This window comes from Ochlerotatus camptorhynchus, unplaced genomic scaffold, assembly GCF_037179485.1.
Source record: "Ochlerotatus camptorhynchus isolate MF236.1 unplaced genomic scaffold, CSIRO-AGI_Acam_v1.1 ptg000379l, whole genome shotgun sequence".
In the NCBI taxonomy this organism is placed as follows: Eukaryota; Metazoa; Arthropoda; class Insecta; order Diptera; family Culicidae; genus Ochlerotatus; species Ochlerotatus camptorhynchus.
In genome coordinates this window covers 2,297,920-2,320,257 of record NW_027040867.1, presented here as the reverse complement: position 1 = coordinate 2,320,257, position 22,338 = coordinate 2,297,920, and the positions used below count along the sequence as shown (strand labels likewise).

The following is a 22,338-nucleotide window of genomic DNA, read 5'->3' as shown; positions in this document are numbered from 1 at the left end:
TCAAAAGTAGGAAAATGTGAAATGGCCGCTGGGTACTTTTTGCTTATCGTGTATGTTTTTGTTTTTGCATCATCACTTTGTCGCCTTTTTCCAGCCCAGTGGCAGGCGCGTAGGCAACATGTTATACAGTGACAGCGGGCCCAGCACAGCAAAATAAACGATTTGAGCCCGGGACATGCTGCCTACTGTCAAACGCTGCTGTTGGTATAGGCCTTGTCACTGGGCTGCCTTTTTCATATCAGCTGATGGCTTCGACCAGTGCAACCAGAACGACACAGATGTTTTCTATAGAAGATTTGTAGGTTCATTTAATTGGCAAATCAAAGTTGGCACTCAAGCGGCGCCGGTGGTTTAGTGGTAAGCGTGATTACCTCTCACCCCAGCAGGCCTGGATTCAATCCCAGTCGGCGCCGGCGGGATGTTCTGAGGCATAGCTTCTCTAATTACGCCTTCCTTCGGAAGGGAAGTAAAGCCGTTGGTCCCCGGTTCATGAGTTGATGGGTCGATAGGTAGGTTCCAGGTGTGGGAGCTGCTTCCCTGGCGTCGGTAGCATTGGTGCTCAGCACGGAAAACAAGATCGACGGAAAACAAACCAAAGAAAAAAAAAAAAAGTTGGCACTCGTGGAGAATAGAAGAACTATGAGAGTGATGATGGACCAACATTTTACACGGTTTACACGGAATGCAATCTTAAAATGCTTTTATTTGCAAATGGAGCATTTTATTTAAATCTGGTTAGTGCTAGGTTAGTAGAAAACTTAAGGACTACTCAATAGACATATAATATATATTTCAGATTTTTAGGTGTATACATAAAGGGTGTCCACGATGAAATTGCCACACTATGAAATTGCTCTAACTTTTTAACCGTTGGGTAGAATGTAATGAAAATTTGGGTGGATTTAGTTCATAGTGCATTATTTACATCCTGCAAGTTTTAAAGTCCTGTGATCAAAACTCGCGGAAATGGAGTCGAAAGAACAGCTCGTGCGTGATAAAATCATGCGCATTCATCACGAGAACAAGGATCTCTCACATCGTTCCATCGCTAAAACGGTGTCGCGAGTGATTAAGCGGTTCGAGGAACGGTTGACCACCGATCGGAAGCCCAGAAGTGAAGGAAAAAGTATTCCGTACAACACCAAAAATCACAACCGCGTAGTTGGGGCCTTCAACCGAAATCCGAACGCCTCCGTTAGGGATGTGGCTAAGAAGCTGCACCTAAGCCGAAGTTTTGTCCAGAAGGCCAAAACTAGGGCTGGGCTTCGAACGTTCAAGGTACAAAAGGCCCCGAATCGCGACGAGAAGCAGAACAAGTCCGCCAAAACCCGTGCCAGGAAGTTGTACCTCAACATGCTGACGAAAGTTGAATGCTGCATCATGGAAGGCCGAAACATATGTGAAGGCCGACTTCAAACAGATCCCCGGCAACCTGTTTTTCACGGCCAAGGATAAGTTCAGCGTTCCGGAGCATGTCCGCACTCAGAAGATGTCCAAATTTGCGAAGAAAAATTTCTGGTTTGGCAAGCCATCTGCACGTGCGGGAAGCGGAGTGCACCTTTCGTGACCCAGGACACGATGAACGGACAGGTGTACATAAAAGAGTGCCTCCAGAAGCGGCTGCTTCCTCTCCTGAAGGCCCACCCAACAACACCCTTTAGATTTCAGCTTATCTACCACTGTAGCAGCAACCAGATTTAAATAAAATGCTGCGTTTGCAAAATAAAAGCATTTTAAGATTGCACTCGCATATCTCCCAGTGGAAAATTTTGAAACCATCATCGCTTTCATAGTTCTTCTATTCACCACGAGTGCCAACTTCGATTCGCCAATTTAAAAAAAAATCTTGGAAAACAAAATAAGAAGTTGTGTTTAACATTTATTAGTTAGATAATTTGTTTCAATTAAATCGACAACACTGGACACGATGATAGATGATTCGTACACACACCTTCGTAATGCGGTGTGTAGAAAATAGGTAAACAAAACAGTTTCAGTTTAAAAAATTAAGCTGAACATTGCATTAGGTCCTACCCAAGTAACACTTGCAACATCTTGCATGAAAAATAAAAAACAAAATTCCAGTTATAAATTAGTTATATATTAATAGCTTTTAAAACATCCTGTTTTAGATGCGTTGTATTGTTGTTTGTGAAGTATTCAACCTTTCTGACAAGCACTTGTTATCTTGAAGTAATAATTCGATATTGCATGTCTCAATTACCAGTTTATAACACATTTATAACTGATTGTATTAGGTGAAAACTGGCTATCCTTATGTACAACATGTTTTCATATGTCATTATTAGAAACATGAATACACCTGAGATATAACTTATTGGTAACATGTTATTAATAAGTTATATTTCAGTTGTACTCATGGTTCAAAAAATGACATATGAAAACATGTTGTATATAAGGTTAGCAAGTTTTCGTCAACAACAATCAGTTATAAAATTGTTATAAATAGGCAATTGTGTATGAGCCACATTAGACGATTTCATGATGAAGCAAGTCAACAAATCCTTTTGAATGAGTGAATTTCAGGAAACATGAACATTCCACCAACGTTCGTCATTATCTAGCTGTCGGCTCGTTAACGTTAACGCTTGACAAAGCACTTGCAAACACGGTGACAACGGACGGAGCAGTCGCTTCCTTCAGGACTTGTATTTAATGTTATGCAGAATACGCCATAGTTTCCTTTTTGTTTTTGTTTCGGTTTCCAAAGTAAATTATTCATTATATAATATGAAAACAGGAACCCCGGTGCGATGATGGCAGGAACTTCAATGGGGGGAGATTGAAAGCGAAGACGCTGCTGGTGGTGTATAACCTATTAATTATTCAGGACTATCGGGATTTTTATGAACAAGTTTAACTTGCTTACTTCTGGATTGCGATGTTCGGAGGAAAAATAGACACCTTTTCCAACCGCCACTTTCAGTGCAGCAACATTTTGTGTTTTCTTTGAGGGAAGGATAATATCAACATTTTGCATTTCGAGTCATAAAATTCATACTCGTGGCACAATTTAAATGTTCTGTTGAGCTGCGGCAATGCTTTTCCTTTTCCATTTTTTTTGCTATGGAAATAAACTTTCCTGGGATGAATAATTAATTATTGTGAAAACAACACGGCAACAAGGTTTGCAGTTGCAGAGCTTCCACCAATCGTCGAGAGTGCGTAGCTCGTGCATGATTTTTAATCGGATTGAAATGAAGGGGATTTGTTATTATTCCCCCATACCGATGGATTCATAAAATGGACTCGTGCAGTTTGTTTTAACAGATTTGGTTTAGTTTGTTTGCAAGTAGTTTGTGGAATAATTTGGATTAATTTGTTATTACAATTATTACATTATATCAAAACTATAAGTTCATTTTGATGCTGCATACAGGTTGCAGGGCACTCCATGCGAACCCAAACAAAAATCGATAAAAAGTCACAAAACTGATATTTTCACGCATAATTTCTAGCTGAGATCTTCGAAGTTAACCAATCCCGATTGATCGTGGATTGAGTATGGGTTTAAAGCATGGCAAAATTTTACAAGTTTGTGTTCAAAATGATTTGAATTCGTGAATATTTTATGTGTTCAATCAAAATGCATTTCGCACATCCAACCCCCCTCTGCTGGCGTGATGATTGTAGGGGCGCAAAACACACAGAAGAAACCAAACTGCCATCACCTGCCACCAGCAGAGAACACACAGAAGAAGTGAACCACACACTGCTTTGATTAGTTTGTCTACACATGTGGCCTACATGTCGTCATCATCGGTTTGGTTGGAATATGGTTCCACTCCAGCCGCAACAGCTCCACCCTTGCCAAGTTCCCATAACCAATCATCAGAGTTCATATAATACGTATGGTGCCATTTGCACAGTTTGCTTCTTTATCATCCTCTCCCCGACTCTACCCGGGAGACCTACTGATCGAAAAACTATATACAAATATGTGACACATAAAATCCCATATCAGGTCTTTCCGCATATCGTTATCGTTATCGAGCGCCGTCATGAGCAATTCGGTAGAACAACGTTTCTTGTCCCTTTTTGTCCCGTCATCAATTTGTGTCTGTCAAAGCCACTCTCCTTCGACTCCGAGGACTCGGTACACCCGGAACCAAGAAAACCAGTTATTGACATGTGCTGGGCTAGAGGTTACTAGCTACCGTTACTCTATGCACCCACTTGGTTCCAATCATGACTGGTATGATTGCATGAATTTATGTACGTATATGTAGTAGGTAGGTTGATGCTTGGCAGTATAGCTCCAGTTTCGGTAATAAAATTAATACACTGGAAATGATTGACCTTGTCGTCGTATGGTTTTTGCTCTGATCTAAAAGACGTGCAGATTTTACCAAATATGATGACATGCGAAGCACGTTGCACTGTTTTACGATTGACGATTATTGCTTCATACATTATTCTGAATCAGATTAAGTGCTCCAGTAACAAGCGACCTGGGCGAGGACTAATTTTTCATAACTTTAGATTGAAAATATTAAATTCAACTTCGTAAAACTTTTCCAACTAATAAGCCCACAGTGAGATATCAGATGAATTAAAATTTGATAGCATCCATCAACGATAAGCTCTTCTGACAGCAGCCCAGTACCTGAGCCAGCAGAAGCAATATCTGGCGTACACAATCATGCAAAAGACGCCGGCTCATCTCTGTTGCTTTATTGATCATTTGTCATATTTATGTGCCCCCCTCCCCCCTCGCATTTTCATCAGATGGTTGTGGTCTGACCAAGATGCTAAAATGGGATTAGTCCCGCTCACATCGGGGAATCCAATCTTCATTGCGGCATCAGCATCGGCATGATACCTGAGTTATTGAAACGTGGCACTAAGCTGGAGCAAGGTTGGATATACACAACGTTCTTCACACATTGAAGAAGGTCTCTGTTGCTCCAAGCATCAACAAGAACAAGACGAGAGTTGTTGAGCTGAGTTCATCCTTTGTTGTCGATTATGGGAATCCATATCAAGCTGAACATTGCATTAGGTCCTAAGTAACATTAATCGATTCTCTTCGTCGACTTTCTCTTTCGTTAATAACTTGAGCACAAAAGCGTTTCTTGTTGTGTTTTTCGTATTAGATGCTAGATAAAAGCTTCTTTTATGGATCTGTGTGCTGAAAATACCTGGTAATGTCTTTACATGGCCATGGGAATACAAAGAGAAAGTCGACGAAGAGAATCTGTCAATGTTACTTGGGACCTAATACAATGTTCAGCTTGATATGTTTCCATCGTAATTAGTGTTTTATATAGAAAACTGTTTCTAGAATTTGGAACCTTTCATCGATTTAGAGAGATACCAGCACAGTGACCACTGAAAAATCTATTTTTATTTTTTAACTTTTCATACATTGATTTCTCGTAAATCATTTGTTCTTGGCACTTTTTGATACGGGGCTTCCCTTAGCTCAGTCGGTAAAGGCGCAGCTACAAAGCAAGACCATGCTGGAGGCGGCTGGGTTCGATTCCCGATCCTGTCTAGAAATTTTTCGGGTTGGAAAATTTCTCGACTTCCCTGGGCATAGAAGTATGATTGGACTTGCTACACAATCATATCAATGCAAAAATGGTACAGGCATCGAAACCTCTCAATTAATAACTGTGGAAGTGCATCAAGAACACTAAGTTGAGAGCACGCAATAAGCTAATATGCGATATGCAATAAGCATGAAATACGAAGAAGAAGAAGAAGAAGAAGACTTTTTGATGCTTTAAGTGGTCCCCCAAATGGACCTAAAGGATAGGTAGTAGTAAACAAAATTGTGTCAAATGAACGTTTGCCAAACTGTGATACCGTGACCCACTAGTGGCTTATCGATACCTATGCAGGGTACACAACGGTTGCGTGCTTGCCATTGCGCTAGGGGTCGCCCATACTACCTATCCTTTAGGTCCTTTGGGAGACCACTTAACACCAACGTAAGACTTTCAAATTTTTGTATGTTTGTTTTCAAACCAAGACGAACATTTTAAGAGGTTGAATACATATTTTTCCCATTTTAGAAAAATAAGAGATGACCTAATACTCAGCTTTTACTCGACACATTTTGTTTATTTATAATCACCATCTTTGGCATTGGAGCCACACAGACTAAATTATCGGGACTTAATTCTATTCTTAAAAAACTAGTTTACTAATATTAAAATTAAAAGCATCACACACATCATTGAACAGTCTGCAACATTTGCCAAGCGGGTTATTATAGCCATAAGCAGTACGGTGCACAGGTACGTATTATGGAGACGGCGAACTGGAGCGTGGATATACCGTGCGGGACCGAAATCCATACGAGAGAATCATTAACGGTCAATACTAAATAATGCTATCACATTATGCTCTGTATCACATCTTTTCCCCATACATTTATCTTTATTTTACCATTATTTGCAAACACCAGGTCTTAAAATTACCTTTAATTATAAGAAAAAAGTATTTAAATTGCACATCTCTTGAATCAAAATCCGTACAGCGTTCTACGATTGAATCAAAATCCTTACAATTTTGAATCGAAATCCGTACACTGTGTTGAGGATGAATCAAAATCCGTACATGCATGTAAATCGATCTAAATCAATGAAAAAAACATGTTGCTGTCTTGAATAAAGTATTTATTTAGAAGTTGCTTGGCTAGGAGTCCAAAACAGATATACTCGTTTAAATACACTAGTTTACAGCATATTTGAACGTTGTACGCTGATGGTCATTTCCCATGTAAAATCGTGCGCTGAATCCAAAACTGTAGTCCAAAAAATCTCAGTAGGATAGTTTTTGAGATATAGCTAAAAAATGAAATATCACTTTAAAAAAAAACGTGTTTGCTAAAACCACAAATACCTCCGGCTGTAATGAAGTAATATTAATTATTTTAACGCCAAATTAAACGTGATAAAATTTGATTTCGATCATTACAACACTATTTTTCCGTGAGAGTAATGGTAGAACCACAATAAACATTTTTATTTACATTGCTTAAAAAATTAGCAGAAATTCAATTTTTCTAAGGAAAACTTAAAAAAAAACTATTAAATAATAACAATACCACTAATCTCACTGACAATTGATGTTCAATTGATCGAACGAAAAATTTCTTACCTCTAATTTAGCGTTAAAATATGTAACAATCCCTTTTGTTACGCCTGCTCAGCCCACAAGTGACTCTAACCACACTCTGGGTCGGCTTCTTTTCGCCAAGGTTTGCGAGGCAAGAGGAAAAAACATAAGATAATTAATTTGCTTACTGACGGCGATTTATTTAATTTTTGCCCTAACGGTCCCTAACAGCCCTATCTCTTCCTATCAATAATTACTCACAGTTTCTGTTTGTGTGTGGTGTCAGTGTCGGACCCGTCAATGAACGTTAGCTGGCTGGTTCTGTCACGGCTGGCACGAGGACTCCGTGCCTGGTTGGATGCTACGGACTTTGTCTCCTTCCTTGTCGTTCACGCCAATCGTGCCGAATGCCCCGATTGCACCGTTCGCGTCGATTACGCGGATCTGGCTTCCCGAATCTGGTGGGATGGTTGCCCCAATCGTGCCGATTGCCCCGATTGCGCCGTGTACGTCGAACACGCTTATTGCACTCGTCTGGTTCCCCGGGACTTAGATGGTTCCAAGCCGACACGTGTTACGACGGGACTACCCTCAGTGGAGCGTTGATTCGCAGCCTTATTGTGTGGCTTCGTCCACTTGATGACGGTGTCGCTTACCGTTTTGTTCAAGTATGGCAGTCGATCGTGGTTCACAGAACTTTTCCACCACTTCACTTGGTTTTGGTTTTCTTCGAGAGCTAAGCTCTGGATGCTTTTCTGGTGCTCAAGCAAGTGACCGAGCCTCCAGACTTGCAATCTTCGGGAACTGGCGAATAGGCCTTTTTCTGTGGTTGTTGTAGGTAACAACCACCCATCAGGCAGTACTGCTACCATAATTACCAGCGTTTAGGGGTGTACTGTGGGTGTGTCTTGTTGTTGAGGCTGTAATCAATACCTTCGCAGTGTGTTGTGTGTGTTTTTTTTAATTTAGTCGTTAGCCGTCTTTTGCCTCCTAGATTAATTTTGCATGATACCTAGTTTAATTTATTTGTTTGCATGAATTTTATTATTTATGTAGCTTTTATATTTATTATTTTAGTTTGAATTAAGTCCCTATCTAGCCAGTTAAGGTTTTATTTATGATTTTTCCTCTATACACATAAACAAATCCCCATTCGTAGACAGAATCCTATGGACTGAGTGAACGAATGGAGTGACTTGTCACAAATAATTGATATTTATATTGTTGGATTCAGCGTACGATTTTACATAAGAATCATTCGTCAAAGGTTCAAGTTCATTTTTTTACTTTTATTTTTTTTAACTAGTAATATTAGCGTTAGATTAATTGATGCTCCAATCGATTCAAAGGAAAGGTAACTGATTTCTTTTTATTTCAGAAGGTGATTGCTGTGGATTTTTATGCTAACTAATATCATGCTCAAGGATTCATTTCCTCCAAATTTTATTCTATACCAGTGCTTTGGGTTAAATATTATTACTAGAGTTTACCTCCGATCACAACTTCGAGGTCTTTGAAATTTGAGATGTGATAACGTGCAAGATGCGCCATACTTTGGAACTTGGGGGCACGCCAGATCAACGCTACAAAACATTATTAACCGGGACTAAACTGGGCGGTGTAGCTTGGACAATGTTGTCGAATCAATAATAGCAAACTGAATAGAAGACTGCCGAAACATCTTTAATACACCGATAATGGAAACGCTCCACCAACCCACTGGCATCAAGTGATAGAATAAGAGGTTCCTAAGATGGTAGCCCTATAATGGCGGATAAGTGAAACAAATAAAATACAACCATCATAGAAACCAACAAAAAAAGACAATGAACTGACATCAAAGATTAGTTTTTCGTTTTGTGCAAAAAATAAAATAAACGTAAGTTAACGACTTAAACTTAATTTAATTTAAAACGTCAAGAGAGTAATAATCATAAAAATGCAGATCTTTCATTGCTTCTTTTCCGCAGCTTTCTTCTGCTTCTTCTCCATTGTTGCCATTGCCTTTTCAAGTTATAATGCTTTCTTGCTTCCAGCTTTCTTTCCTCTTCTTCATCTTCTTCCTCCTCTTCCTCTCTCGCTCAACCTATTTCTTTTGTCGTTCTCAATCCTTTGTTTCTTTGCGTTCTCTTTATCAATTTTCTCCCGTTCACTTTCATGTATATTTCTGCCCATTCCTCGCTGGTGGCTACTGTTGGGAATGCTCTCTTGCCCATTTCTGTCTGCTCTCTGTAATTTGTATATGCGTGTTGGTGTAGAGGAGCTGCGCTGTTTTCCTTTTCGGCTGGTTCTTGACGCTCTTCATTAAAAGATATTAATAATATATTATTATTTTTTTATTATAGTCACTTTAACACTTTTGGGTAATTCGTGACTTGTCCGGGGGTGAGATTTGAACTCGTGACTTTAGCGTGATAGGTATGGATGTTAACCACTACGCCGGGGTCACCCTCCTTTTTTTAATAATATAACATTTACAATACGAATAAAATAAGAGAGTAGCGATTCAATACGGCATCTCATATGGTGGTAAATGGAACGGCAAAATCCCTAGATGCTTCTCGGTAAGATTTCCCCGCACGCATCATTACCACAGTCTTCTCCAAATCCTCCGGCGTGTATTTAGCTTCCATGATCTGCTGAAAAACATTGGATAAAGTGGAGTCGTCATTGTGAATGCACAAGTGTACGGATTTAGAATCAGCTGTTATATATGGATCGAAATCCGTACAGTACTAATTTTGATAAATAAATACCATATGAATGATCCATTGCTTAGAATTGAGATATAAAACGATAAACACTTACCTTTCCGATTGACCTTCAGGAAACTACTTGCAAAAATCACTTAAATACGCTTAACAACTGAAAGTAAATCCGAGCGATTTTCTTAGAAAATCGTTAAGAACGCAACCGATTGATAGAAATGCCCGACACGTGATAAGGTTTTTATTTTTCTTATTTTAATTGCATGACATACTGCTTAATTGTTGACGTAAACATCAAGCTAATGCATGAATGAACATGAATATGTATTCATGTATAATATTTACATTGTTATGATGCATATAAATAAACAAATTCAACAGGGTGTACGGATTTCGGTCCCACACGGTACACTAGTGCAGTCAATATGATTACTAATCATGTCAAAAATAAATAGTCTCTGCAGGAAGATTCGGCGACTCGATAGTGTTAGCAGTCCAATAAGCGCATATCTGTATGGTGGTAGGTTAGCGGGATTGGTCCATGGAAGCTGTCGTTAGGCGAATCTGACAAAATGTTTCTGCATTCTTTAGATGCGCGATATGTGCACAGTATGATATGGAACCCAGCTGTTTACTCCATATTCAAGAGCACTACAAACTAAGGAGTAGTACAATGTTTTCAAATCATGCACATCATCGAATTGCGCAGCTTTGTGACGCAGGAATCTATGCAAGGAATTGGCCTTTGCAATTGACATAGATATCCCGAGCAGGAACCGATAGCTAATTGATAACAAATGAAAATCTTACACACTCAGCGACGTTTTCCTTGTTCGGTAATTTTTTACCGAAAATGATCGGTAAATGAAGAATGTTACAGATTTTTCGGTAAACAAAAATAATTTTAACCAACATTCGTTAATGTTTTACCAAAGTGATGGTAATTTCGTTATTATATTGGCGAACTCAATAAAAAATAGTACAGTAAGAACTGTAAAACAAAGCAAACGCCGAATCCGGTAAAAAAAATTACCGAACAAACTGCAAATTACAGAAACGTTAACCGAACTTCTGTAAATAATTCCAGACTGTCAAATCGAAACACGGTCATATTTATATCAAGTGTTAAAGTAAACAGAAACAGTGGAAAGTGACCGGAAAATCCAGTGAAAACAATGTAGGTGTGTTCGCAAATACAGATGAATAATGCATCTCTTAAATATTCCTAATGAGATTGATTATTAAATATATTTATTTCATTTTTATGATTGCTCTTCAGACCCAGCCAGGAATTCATGGTGAGCCAGGTTCCAGTCAATGATTCTGGACTGGCATCACCATGAAAGGGTGGCTAGCAAAAAGAATACTTCAGCGAGCAATATAAGTTATTTTATAATATATTTTTACTATTAAATAGGGGAATTTACGTATTCTCGGCAACCTAAGCAGCGACCTTCTTTCTATAGCCTTTTTCTCTAAGGAACGCACACATATGCAGTGTTGGTTTGTTTGCAATCTTTTGCTGCCAGCTGCTCTAACAATTTCAGTCGAAAGAATTGTCAAAAACTGTTTTGAAACGCATTTATAAAGCTCCAATCTTCTCTAGTGAGAGCGAGTATTGTCGGCAACCAGTTTTTCTTCGGCAACCGTTCCATTTGAACTGCATGTAAATCTGCTGTTCTATTGTCGGCAACTCGAAATCAGCTACAATTTGTAGTGCGTGTGTTGCATTTCAAGAAAACCTTGCTAGATTGCTTTTTCTCAGTGGTAAAACTATAGTCAAATTGAAGCTGAAAGCATAAAGAATCGTTTGCATGCATTCAGCGAAGTGTTTTCGTAAGAAAATCCAGTGAAAATAGTGTTTCAATTTGTGTTGCCGAAAATAGTCTGTCATGCCGAAGCCGTCATTTCCCCTAAAATCTTTTACTATTAAATAAAATAAAACAAAGAAGCTTTAAATTTTAATTCACCGGAAAAAAAGAAATACAAAAGATCAACAAATATACATTTACGGAACAGTTCAGTAAAAATATATTGAATAGTTCGGTAAATAATTACCGAATTGTTCGGTTATTTTGACAGCTCATCAAAAAATTTGTTTACCGATCGTTTGGTAATCGTTTCGATTACCGAACGTTCAGCTGTTGAAAGTTCGGTTAGAAATTACCGAATACGATAATAATTTCTAAGTGTGCAATGTGGTACACATATAAAAATTCTGAATTTTAATTGTGATGTAAACATTCAATCACGTAATTTTGTATTTCATTTCACGCAACCGAGCAACTTGTAAACAATGTTGTTTACAATAATTGGCTTTTGTATACAATATTTGCTACATTGCATGAAATGTCTCTGAACTTTACATGATATAATTAAAACTTATTTGATATGTGACGCTCCATTTATGTGCATCATACTGAATAGAAATTTACACTACTTTTTCGACCTGTGTATGATTTTGGTATGCTTGTGGTATAGAACCTTGTTTTCATATTATTCAGTCATCAAAATATTTTGTAAAATATCAAATTAATACCAAAATAACATTATGTGATCTTTCAGTTTTAAGGCAATAACATCTAAAAAAGTTATTGAATTGGTATTAGAAAACCTTCAAAATAACAAGCTATGGTATTCTGGCATCTAAAAAAGCATCTGTTGTCCGTTTGTTATTGTAATAACTAAATTATTTATTGATTCGTTGTTTGTAGAATATTTTTGAGGTATTAATTTTGGTATTTTACCTCTTATGTCAGCCTCACTAATACCATATTTAGGTTGCCAGTTATGCTATTTTCATATCTGAATTTGGTATTAATAAGTTATTTTTTCCTGCTCGAGATGTGCTCGTTGAATCTAAGTTTGCTATTCAAGATAAGTGTTTTAGCCTCGGCGGCGGGGGCGTGCAACGGCGTATAACGTTTATTTTTATTTTTTTTTTTTTTTTATCATTGATTTGTTTTCCGTCGATCTTGTTTTCCCTACTGAGTACCAATGCTACCGACGCCAGGGAGGCAGCTCCCACACCTGGACCCTGTCTATCGACCCATCACAACTCATGAACCGGGAACCAACGGATTTCCTTCCCTGATCAGAGATTGTATGCCTGGTCCTGGTCCTGAGCACTCGATATAACTTCTATCTGTTGTATTATTTTTCGATCCTCATGTTATTTGAGATATTGCTTGATGTGTTAAGGTATAAATAAGATTTTTTACTTTCCCTGGGGAATATCTGGTACATCTTGGTATCGATCTTGGCACTTGATGCAGCTTGTTCTTAAATTATAACAAGTTTTGTTTTTAATATTTTAATTTTAAAGCTTTATTATGAAGATTTTTCCTAAACTGGCTAGTTTATCTCCGTAATTCTAAAATAATCATGAATTGTTATATGTTACATGGTAAGAGTTTAAGCTAATGTCACGAACTGACCACTTCCCTGGGAGTTTCCTGCAGAGGGCTGTTACTGAACACGCGTTAGAAATCAGCATGAAAATGAAATATCTAAGCAACCTGTTAATTGTAGAATAGGATTCAGCACCAAAACGTCAATTCTCATTAAACTAGATCGGTAAAATCGAAAATATGTTGGATTCAACCTAAATGTAGCGAGTTTGGCAGCTGTAGTAAGTTACCATGCACTTATTACGTAATATTGTTCAAGGTAATCTGTAAAAAGCACATGTTAACAATAAGTTCGCAAAATCCAAATTGCAAGTGCTTTTCTAGGCTTGAGGTCAAAACTTCGTTATCCTTAACAACATTTCCGGTTTTATGATGGACTTCAAGTCCATTAAAAGCCTTAAAAATGTCATTAAAGCCATGATAAAACCGAAAATGTTCCTTGGGTATGTTACACTAATTTCGGGTAATCATACTGCTTACCCCTTAGCTGTAGTATACTGCTGGTTCTCGGAACGTGTCTGATACTTCCTAAAGAGGTTGAATTGGGTAATCATCAATTTGGCTCGATTGGAATGACTTCTCAGATAACCGATTGTTACAATTTTAACTTGTCGCCTCTTTATTGAATGGTGTAGTTTGCGAGAAATACTTTACTTTAAGCCTTTACACCGTCGGCGTGTTGAGAATTATACCGGCAGCGTGTCAAAAATGATCACGGCGGCGCACCGACTCAAAATCATCGGCGGCGGTGGCGTGCGAAAAAGTGTCGGCGGCGGCGCACAGGTCTAATTCCGTTCATCTGACACCACGATGTTAACCGCTCGATGCCAGTTTGTAGAGCACAACAATCTAGGATCGATTTGATCACACGGTAGACTTTCAAATCATCAGCATATACAGTGTATCTCAAAATTGATCAATTTTTTGGAACATGGTGAATAGATATATTTTTTCAAATCGTGGCTGAACAAATGTTTTTTGATTTATTGCTATAGTTTTGGTCTTTATTGGAAGAGTCTGTATGAAGTTAGAGTTATTCTAGTAAAACGCTAGATTTTCAACTTTTTACCTAGTGAACAAATTTTAGTAAAATTAGTGGCACATGAATGATCTATATTACGACTAAAAATTGGTAAAATTTTAAGAAGTTATCTTCATTTTATTTCAAGAAAATAAGATTGAGGGATTTTGTCGAAAGCCTTAGAGATGTCAATGTAAACGGCGTCTACTTGCTGACGCTTTTCTATGGTACCTATTGGTGTAGGACATCAAATTGGAGATCGTCGAGCGCTTTTTCATGAATCCATGCTGGAACTCCGAGATTATAGATTGCACAGCTGGTTACAACATTCGAGAACTTTGACCAAACAGTTAAGGATCGAGATAGGTCGGTAGTTTGCCACGCTGTGAGTGTTACCTGACTTGAAAATCGGTGTAATTGAAGCAAGCTTCCAGGATTTCGGAAAAAAAAAACGTCATCCAGAAGTGAACGACTGAAGATAGACACAAAGTCTGTTCCATTTACAATTTGGCCGCACAAAATAGGTCATTTCTTCAAGGGTAAATAAAGTACAAAAACGCTTAAGGTATCATTTTGTATGATTTTTATATAGCTTTAAGGGAAAAATAAAACAAAAATTATTCGTCAGCTTTTCGGATGAATTCTCAAACTTTTCGCGGAATACCTCTAATCACGTCTTGTACACTATTACTGTCAACCTCATCTACCATCCTTTTCCACCATTTCTCCAAATCCGATGGTATTTTGATTGTTTTGCCACATTTCTTCAATTTGCGCTTGATAATTGCCCAAAATTTTTCAATGGGACGAAAATCTGGACAATTTGGTGGATTGATACTTTTCTCAATAAAATCGACATTATTCTGCTTATATCATTCTATGACATCGCGGCTGTAATGGGAGCTGGCTAAGTCAGGCCAGAACTTTACGGGACCTTCGTGTGATTGAATGAACGACAAAATTCCAAAACCCGTTTTTACGTAAGTTTCACCGTCCATCAAAATACATCCGTTATACTTGGTCAGAACTTGCTCGTACAGCTTCCTTGCACGGTTTTTGGCAACCAGGTTTTGTTTCAGCGACCTGTAGGGTTGTTTGCTGGCATGGTATCAAATCTGATCTAATCTAATCTAACACCAACACAACCAGTTCTTGAAAGCATACTGGAAAATGATATATATACCTACATCATTTTTCTTGTATATTTGATATATGTTTCACATCGAAGATGCGTCACACATATCAAAACGGTCAGGCCTACTGTGCAGCATTTAAGGGGCAAGATGATTCAGAAAACATCGAGTCTGTTTAAATCGAATATTTAAACACGATGCTTCAGAATTCAATAAATGGATGAAACGTGGACATCTCGTACCGTACGTTCCGATTTTGGTAATTATATGCTTGGTTGGTCGTTGGAAGCATCAAAGCTAGAAAGGTTAAGTGATGCACTAAGCATTAAGCAGAAAAATTGAAAAACCGCATCTTGAAATATCATCATGGTTGCCTAATGATATTTAAATATATTTTTAGTAGAGAAATGCAAAATTGTAAGAGATCTAGGCGCAATCCTAGACTCCAAACTAACTTTTGTAAAACATTATAATACTATCATTAGTAAAGCAAACAAAATGATACGCTTCATTAAAAGATTCAGTTATAATAACGAAGACCCATACACTATTAAGCTATTATATACCAGATATGTAAGACCAATTCTGGAATAAAGGGTGTCCCACATCAAATTGCATCACGGAAAAAAAACGCTGTAGAAAATTACCTAGTTGACCGATCTTTTTCAAACTTTCAGACAATAAAATATAACCCATTACTGCAAGCTTTCGGCATATTTATTTTATCCAACTTCACTACCATAACCGTATGCTCGCACCTTACGCTTAACTCCACACATTAGGTTCTGTGCAACATCTGGCTGCAGTTTTTTCTGTACGGAAACCCACTTTTTCTTCATGTCTTCCTCCAATTTGACCTCCTTGGGATGCTTCTGTAGTGCCTGCTTTATAATAGCCCAGTATTTTTCGATGGGCTTTAGTTCCGGTGCGTTGGGGGGTTCATGTTGTTCGGTACGAAAGTGACCCCGTTGGCTTCGTACCACTCCAGGACAACATTTGAATAGTGGCACGAAACTAGATTCGGCCAGAAGATCGTCGGGCCCTCGTGTTGCTTCAACAAAGGAAGCAGACGCTTCTGTAGACACTCCTTGAGGTAGATCTCCCCGTTTACAGTCCCGGTAGTCACGAACGGCGCAGTCCGTTTGCCACATGAGCAGATCGCTTGCCAAATCATGTATTTCTTGGCAAACTTTGAAAGTTTCTCCTTACTTACTTCCTCCGGAACATCAAGCTTGTGCTGGGCGGTAAAAAAAAACAGTAGCCCCGGAAGCTGCCGGAAGTCCGCCTTGACGTAATGCTCATCATTCATGATGAGACAATGAGGCTTCGTCAGCATCAGGGTGTACAGTAGACTGATGCGAAATTTGACTTTTTCGCTCCACAGTGCTTAAATGGTTTCAAATCGGGTCCTGATTAGCCTCCAAAAGTTACAACTCATTTGGTTAGAAACAGACTTCGCACAAACCATTTGAAGTTTACATGTAAATTATTATGGGAAATCTCAACTTTTTGTTCATTGCCTTCTAGTCTTTTTCCATATTGAGCTGCGAAACAGTTCGATAGCCATTCTTATAGAAAATTTTCTCATCTACAACTTTGCTGCAGATCATTTCTATGTAAAACGATACAGGAAAAAAGTTATTAATTATTTAAGAGATTGGTAAACTTATGACATGATCAAGCAGCTGCTCTGTAGGCAACACTGTATTTTGCAGTGTGACATAGTAGCCATGATTTTTGTGTCCTATTCAACGCCCCAGAAACACCAATGTTGCCTGCTGATCAGTTGATTGAGCATGATCATAAGACATCAGCGCATTGAACCATTGCTAACTTTCGATCCTTGCATTTAATCAAAAAATGGTCTTCAGCAAAGTTGTAGCTGGGAAAAATTTTCTACAAGTACAAATAAAAGTTTTTGAAGCAAACCGATATGGTGAATTATTAGATAGACATGAACAAAAATCTTGGTTTTCCCATAATAATTACCATACAAACTTCAAATGGTTTGTGCCATTTCAGTTTCTCACCAAATGGGTTCAAATTTTGAGAGGTTAGTCTGGATCAGATTTGGAACCGTTTAAGTATTGTGGAGCGAAAATTTCAAATTTTGAGTCACTCTAGTGTACAGTTTCCGAGCCCGTGACTTTCCCACTGTTTTTTGACGTTCTTCACAATTTGGAGCCTTCTGCACTTTGTACGTAAGCAGTGCCTCCCGGTCCTTGGCTCTCTGAACGAAAGACTTGGACAGATTCAACTTTTTGGCCACATCCCTGACCGACCCTGGGATTCCGCTTAAACGCTTTCACGACACGCTTGTGATCCTGATCACTAATGGAACATCCATTCAGACCGCATTTCTCCTTCCTTTCGATGCTCAGAGTTTCGAAGTAACGTTAGATTCACACGACTCACCGTTGACTGCACGATTCCGAGTTGTTTTCCGATGTCCCGATGAGAGAGTTGAGAATTTTCCAGGTGCTTGCGCAAAATCAATTCGCGACGTTGCTTTTCGGGTGACGCCATTTTTTCCAACTTTCAAAAAACTGACAGCAATAAAAATACAGAAAAACTACTACTTTTACCCTAATTATCAAGAAACTACTTTTACCCTAATTATCAAGAAAAAATACCCAATGGGTTATTTTCTACAGCGTTTTTTTCCGTGATGCAATTTGATGTGGGACACCCTTTACTGCTACCTAGTATGGAATCCATACATTTCCATACACGAAGAACGCATAGAATCTGTCCAAAAACAATTCATTTGAAGCGCGCTGCATGCTCATCAATATAAAAACACTTAAGGAGTGCCGCCAATTTGCAATATTTTTCTTCATCAACGACATTATTTCACTGCGCACAGATTGGGCAGAAATTTTCGCAAAATTAAACATTTACACACCTTGTCGACATCTTAGAACACGGAATTCATTTTCTGAAAAATTGTGCAGAACAAACTATGCTAAAAAGAGCACAATCAATCGAATGATGCGCCTGTATAATTTGCATTGTGTAGCTATTGACATCACTATGTCCATGCAACAAATAAAACTTAAGCTAAAACTGAATAGAAATAATTCATAGTATGTAAGTAAACATCAATAATTGTATGTAGTCTACATTGGTTTGACGAAATTAATAAAATGAAAAATAAAGGGTTAAAGCAAAGACAACAAATCAAGAAGACTAGCAACTCTTCCATTTTCTCATACGAACGCTATGAGACAGGTACAATCGCGTCATCTGCCGCTCAAAGGATAATGCTTCGAACGAATTTGATAGCAAAGATTAGATCCTCAGACGAAGGGTTTGTGTATTTGCTCATTTTTTTATGCGTAGCTTCCACCTTCACTCAAGCGCAGCGCTACTGTATCTGTCGCTTGGATTCTGGCAAAGTTGCCAGTCTTCTTGATTTGTTGTCTTCGGTTAAAGCAAATGCTTAAGGAAAATCGTTTTGCCCTAGGTTCATTATACCCCAGGAACTCATACTACATAAAGTTGAAATAACAATAAGTTTCTATGCATACGAGAGATACCTAGGGTAAATTTGCCTTTTATGTACCCTTTCCCCTTAGTGGGCCACTTACGGATTAATTCAATTTTACGTGAAAATAAGAGAGATTTCCAGGTAAATTCAATCGGAAGACATCTTTTCGTACTAACCAACATCGGATTGATGAAAAAAAAAATTGGTCAAATACTATTCAAAATATGGAGAAAACACATTTTAATGCAAAACTGCTGCATAAACAAAAGGTCCAAATTAGCGCACGTAATTTTAATGTTTCCCCTAAATAGTGGACCATTAGTTTTACCAAAATATGATTTCAAATCGTTATTGTACCCAATTTATTGATTTTTCCTTGTTAATAAGCTGAATTCTTATGTTGAAGGTGATTTTATTCTAGAGTGTATACAATCAAATAATGGACCTCGGGTGATCTATAAAAGGTTAATGTTGACTTCAATTTGATTTCCGCGGGTAAATCAAAGAAATCTATTTATTCTACGTTTCAGCCACACTAAGCAAAGGATACACTTGCACCTTATTGAAAAACATTGCTGAAACAATAAGTAAACGGTTATGAATTCAGCGTAAATGGTTAAAACAGCTACTAGTGGCTCAATAATAGGCCAATTTACACTACCTTATCATCTTTACACTATTGCTAGAAGCAGTGCTGAGATTTGTCATTGTCATTGACATACTTTCGCGCGATATTATCAAAATTGCTTATCACGTAGTAGTAACTGATAAACTTGATCCTCATAAAAATCTTTGTCAAAATTTCATTACTTTTTTCGTCAATGACAAAGATTCACCTGGCAACAAAACGTTTAATTTCGTGCATTCTGTGTTACATTATTGTAACAGTTCAGGACGTAGATGCTTGTTCACTTCGAAGGCTCCATGTAATTGTTTTGCTCAAGTCATTTAATTATGTTACAAATTTTGTTGATAAAAAATATGCCCATGTTCGTCACTGACAGCATTGTCACTGACTGTTAGCTGACCAAAGTGACCAAAGCTGAATTCACCGTGTATTGTCATGATTTTGCAGCACTGACTAGAAGATCAAATTAGAAAAAAAAAGAAACCCATTCCAGTTCGTTAAAATTTTCCTTTTACGTTTAATGCCATCACTTTTCTGAATTTTCAATTCCCCCTAAATATCCTTCTCCCTTTGTAGGTCGTTGAACTTTCTCCACATCGCATTCAGTTCCACTGCCGTGCTCTTTCTTCCACCCTCTTTATTTCCTTTGATGCTCGTTCACGATATAGCATCGAGTGAGTGCAATATGAAGGAAAACAACGCTAAGCTCAAAAGCGGAAGATTTCCAAGAGGGGTCGCTTTTTGATTATCATGCTCGTTCCCGGCCCCATTCGGTTCGGTCGTGTGCAAAAGCATACCGGTTGGCATAACTCCAGGGGCAGCAACAGCAGTGTCAATTGCTTTAGTACGCTCAACTCTTATCGATCGATGAGGTGCTGGGTGCTGCTGTTGGCTTTAACCTTCCCGTTGCTGCTACAACCCGGCGTATTCCTCCCCTCAGCAGAAAGTGGTTGGCATTTTGGGGAAGCCCTTTTACTACCTAGCGTCGTTCGAGGGTACGGAAAATGTGCACTCATACATTTATAATATCGCCACTGAAAATGGTAGTACCACCCGGAAGATAACTTTTCACTTTCCAGCTGATCGGAAGGGGCTCGTTTGAGCTTGTGTTGGTATAGTAGAAGGGATTTTAGACTGTCGCCGGTACGAACTTGGTTGCAAGCGAATGCCATGAACTTTAGAACCTAGAAAACATTTTGCTCCATGGCAATGGCAGGCGGCAGTGCGGATACGTATTTGTGGTTCCACGTTTCCCGACATCGATGGCAACAGAATAAACTATCGTGTGCTGATTTATTTGAACTGATATCAGTTATGGTACTTTACATGCATGCGTACCTGCCACACCACTGCTGTTTGTTAAGTGGTTTGAAAAATGTGCCGCACCTCGAGTGTTTTATCGATAGAAACGCATCAACGGCAACGGTTGACTAGTTGTAGTCTGTCTACGTTGGACCATATGTATTTTCGAAGTGGGTAAACTAGTGCAGCATAAATAAGCCTATTGAACGCTAAAACCACATCAGTCGCGGTAAAATCAAATTTTATGGGAAATGAAAGACTAGTAGAGTAGGTACTTACCACATACTCGCAATCGTGCTGATTGTCCGAGCTGGACACATTGAGCACCTCATACGATGATCCGTTCATTTCGAGCAGCTCATAGATCAGCACGGCCTTCAGCTGCTCGGTGAATGTGTGATTGGATTCACTGGCGATTATGAAGTCGCGGAAAAACGCCTGACTTCCAGGGAAAAGGTACTGGGTGGAAAACTGGCTCGGAGCCACCAAGCGCTGTCTCAGCTTCACCAACTTGGCTGGGTCCACATTCGGCAGGTCCATCGCCAGCTCCGATGTAGCGTTCTGTCGAATAGGGAAATGCAGAGAAACGATTATCAGAATGACGATTGAGGGAAAACGTAGTGAGCTCCATTAGGCTGGGTTCGATTCCCGGTCCGGTATAGGAATTTTTCGGGTTGAAAAATTTCTCGACTTCCCTGGACATAGAGTATGATTGTACTTGCCTGCCACATAACTAATGAATACCTAATTCTGATCTGATACCAAAATTTGGTATTGATCAGCATTAATAAGAGGTAAAATACCAAAGAATAATACCAAAAAATTACATACAAAATACTTTGCAAATACCAAAAATTGATATTTGGATACCAAAAGAATAATTGGGTGGTATTGTTTTGGTATTGCATTATCATAATTTGGTATTGGAATGGTATTGTGGGAACATTTTTTTGGTATTATTTTTTGGTATTTTACCTCTTATGTCAGGCTCATCCGTACCAATTTAAGGTATCGAGATATTCGTTCCTGCTCGGGAAGCTCTCAATTAACAACTGATAAAGTGCTCAAAGAACACTAAGTTAAGGCCTGATGTAAAGTCCCAGTAGGGATGAAATATTACCAAAAAAGAAGAAGAAGAAGACGAAGAAGAAGCAGAAGAAGAAGCAGAAGAAGAAGAAGAAGAAGAAGAAGAAGAAGAAGAAGAAGAAGAAGAAGAAAAAGTTGGATCTTATGGTTGGTGGAAGAAAGGAAACTTTACTTTAGGTTTTAAGGTGTTAGGTACTCCGAACGTACAGACGAGAAAAGGAAAACATGTTCATTAATCCTAATGTTGGTACCCAAGCAAAACCATTTGTTTCTCAGCGAGTAACATCAACCTTAGTGTGACTATATGAAGGTCTAAATTATGGACAACGCATCGCATATAAAACTTCATTGCACCTTGAAAAGTGCAGAAGGTTGAGTCTCTTTGCAACTTACGTTTGTTGCAAAAGGTATTGCAAATCAATTGTGTGTTACATAATATTTTGATGACACAAGTTGCAAATGAGGTTTTGA

At 38.5% G+C, this 22,338-nt stretch overlaps 1 protein-coding gene across 1 annotated transcript in view; it reads right to left on the bottom strand.

Annotated features, from left to right (window-relative positions):
• dlt (codanin-1 like protein dlt) overlaps window positions 1-22,338 on the bottom strand; it is a 693,339-nt gene that overhangs the window by 105,134 nt on the left and 565,867 nt on the right. The window contains exon 6 of the mRNA XM_065232866.1: window positions 21,061-21,342. Within this exon, the coding sequence (XP_065088938.1) occupies window positions 21,061-21,342 (282 nt within the window). The remainder of the gene's footprint in view (window positions 1-21,060; window positions 21,343-22,338) is intronic.